At 39.3% G+C, this 2,753-nt stretch overlaps 1 protein-coding gene across 1 annotated transcript; it reads left to right on the forward strand.

The window, feature by feature from the left end:
* The first annotated feature begins 1,597 nt into the window (after positions 1–1,597).
* LOC142441229 (olfactory receptor 2T27-like) lies at positions 1,598–2,524 on the forward strand. The gene has a single exon (XM_075543281.1). It carries the CDS (start codon positions 1,598–1,600, stop codon positions 2,522–2,524), a length of 927 nt encoding a protein of 308 aa, XP_075399396.1.
* The last annotated feature ends 229 nt before the right edge of the window (positions 2,525–2,753 follow it).

The following is a 2,753-nucleotide window of genomic DNA, read 5'->3' on the forward strand; positions in this document are numbered from 1 at the left end:
CAACCTGACTCGGTCACCTATTCCTTGGATTCATTCTATATTCTCTACATGCTCTTAGTTCTGCAATGATTCTTTTTTTTGGGGGGGAGGGGATACAAAAAAACATTATTACTAATTTCTATTTCTAAGTAAAAGATACTAAAAATACTTCTCTTTTAGATATCATGTTAAATACCATGTGAAGGCCAAGGGCATGGGGATGGGAAACATGTAAATCTGTTTATAGTATGTACTAGATTCCTGTACTTCCATGTGAATAGAATCAGACATCCCTTCTGCAAGCATAATTAATTTTCTACACAGACTGATCTTTGGAAGAAATCATGATGCCTGTCTTTAAATTAAAGTCTGAGTGGTTTCAAACTGCTAAATTTAGGCTATTCGTTGATCATTTAACCAAATAGCTTATATAAAACACAAAGCACATTTAATGTAAGAGAATAGGTGATTCCTTTTGGCAGCTATTTAATTTGTTCAAACTCTATAGGTATCAATCAGGACAAACACATACAGAATAAAACTTGGGAGAGCAAGAATTAGATTAAACTTGCATGTTTTATTGGGGGTAACAAGGATTTCTTGGGTTCTTGACAGTGCAGCATTATCACTTTTTGTTATAAGTTTCTGTTATTAGGGGAAATTTGAGTTTTCTTCTCTGATAGGTGTCGGCTCTTACATTGTTGCAAGAAGCACCCTCATATATATGAGTATGTGTTACTTAAGGTCCACGATACATTCTGTGACATATGACATAAGGGTTGGGCACTATAAGATTACCATATTACACCTGGATCAGAGCACAATTCTAGTAACAGTGATGAACAGTGCTGTCGCTGCTGCTGCTGTTCAAACTGCTTCCAGAGGCAGAAATAGCTGCTGGCAGCTTCCCTGTGACTAAGACTTCAGTGAAAAGAGCAGAGCAAGAGGAAGCCCAACAGGAGAGGCTGAAGTGCATCCAGTCCTGCCCACATGAGCAGGTCGTGTCTTGAAATCCCCTCCACCACCACTTGTCTAATGGATAAAGCTTGTTCTCTGCCTACCTGCCTGTGTCCCTCCCCTGGCCCAGGGCTGCAAAAGTGTACTTTGGGGCCTTTAAAGCCAATATGGAGAAATAATAATCAAAAGGAAAACAAATTTCCCTTTAAAAATAAAGTGAAACCATTCGGGATGACAGATGTAGATGCTGGGATTTTTCCCAAATGGATGATAAGTGACAATGTGTCTGTATTTGTATGTTCGCAGTTAACCTGTGAAATGTATTGAATGTGGGGATATTTATAATTTTAATTGAATTCTAATTACTAAAATTAAAACTTCAGGAAAGTTAAGTAGATTATATACTAAATGTATAGCACTTTGAGATTTTTATAAATCAACTGTCTTAACTTGGCTATTACATAAAAATGCAGGAGAAATAGATTGTGTGATAAAGCCATAGAATTGAATATAGTTGAAAACATCTATAGTATTCCAAGACAAAGGGAGAACAAAAGATGTCATATTATAAAATGAGACCAAGTCAATTTGGAAAAATGGTGAGGTGTAATTGTTTTTTTTCCCTAACTTTTTCCCAGGGTAATATACTGGGAAGGAGAGAATGGAGAGATGGATTAATCAGACCACTGGAACTGACTTTATTCTCCTGGGGCTATTCCACCACATCCAAGTACCCACGCTTGTCTTTGCCCTCATCTTCCTGGTGTTCATCATGGCTCTTGTTGGCAATGTTGTGATGATGATTCTCATTTGGTTGGACTGTCGACTTCATACACCTATGTACTTTCTTCTGAGCCAACTTTCCTTCATGGACCTCATTTATAGCTCTACTTTTGTCCCCAAAATAGCCATTGACTTTCTGTCTGGAAGGAACACCATTTCTTTCATCGATTGTGGCATTCAGCTGTTCCTCTTCACGACTCTTGTGGGAGCAGAATGTCTTCTCCTGGCTGTCATGGCCTATGACCGCTATGTGGCTATATGCCACCCACTCCGTTATGCAATTCTTATGCGCCCTACAATTTGTGGCTCCCTGGTGGTGGGGACCTGGCTGGGTGCACTTCTTAATGCCTTGATACATGCCGTATACACTCTAAACCTTCCATACTGTGCCTCCAGGGAAATCCATCATTTCTTTTGTGAAATCCCAGCTCTTCTGAAACTTGTCTGTGCCGACACCTCTCTCTATGAGCATGGAGTTTTTTTCAGTAGCATTGTATTCCTTCTCATTCCAATATCAGCCATCATGGTCTCCTATGGACAGATCCTCTCAACTGTTTTGGGAATAGGATCCAATTTGGGGATGAAAAAGGCTTTGGCTACCTGTTCTTCCCATATGATTGTGGTGACTCTCTTCTATGGCACAGCCATCATGAAGTATTTTTTGCCTAAAGCCTATCATACAGCCGAGCAAGATGAAGTCATTTCTGTCTTCTACACAATCCTCACACCCATGCTTAATCCACTGATCTACAGCCTGCGCAACAAAGATGTGACTGGGGCCCTGAAGAAAGTCCTGGGAAGGTGAAACGCTACGATGAACTGCTGCCTTATGAGAATAAAAAGCAAAAGCTTGTCTTCATAGCAGAGACAAACAATTGCAAGAAAACTGATAATACTGTAGAAATGGCCAAATCACTTCATCTTAACTGTTCGCAAATTTCTAATGTGTAAATTTGTAATAGCACTCTGTCCTATTTAACTTAATCTGTGAAACATCACTTTACTAAACAGAATGCTCTAAATCAAGACACTTA

Source organism: Tenrec ecaudatus, chromosome 2 (assembly GCF_050624435.1).
Source record: "Tenrec ecaudatus isolate mTenEca1 chromosome 2, mTenEca1.hap1, whole genome shotgun sequence".
In the NCBI taxonomy this organism is placed as follows: Eukaryota; Metazoa; Chordata; class Mammalia; order Afrosoricida; family Tenrecidae; genus Tenrec; species Tenrec ecaudatus.

Coding starts and splice junctions, on each gene's coding strand:
- LOC142441229 (XM_075543281.1), top strand. CDS start 1,598: ATGGAGAGATGGATTAATCAGACCACTGGAACTGACTTTATTCTCCTG.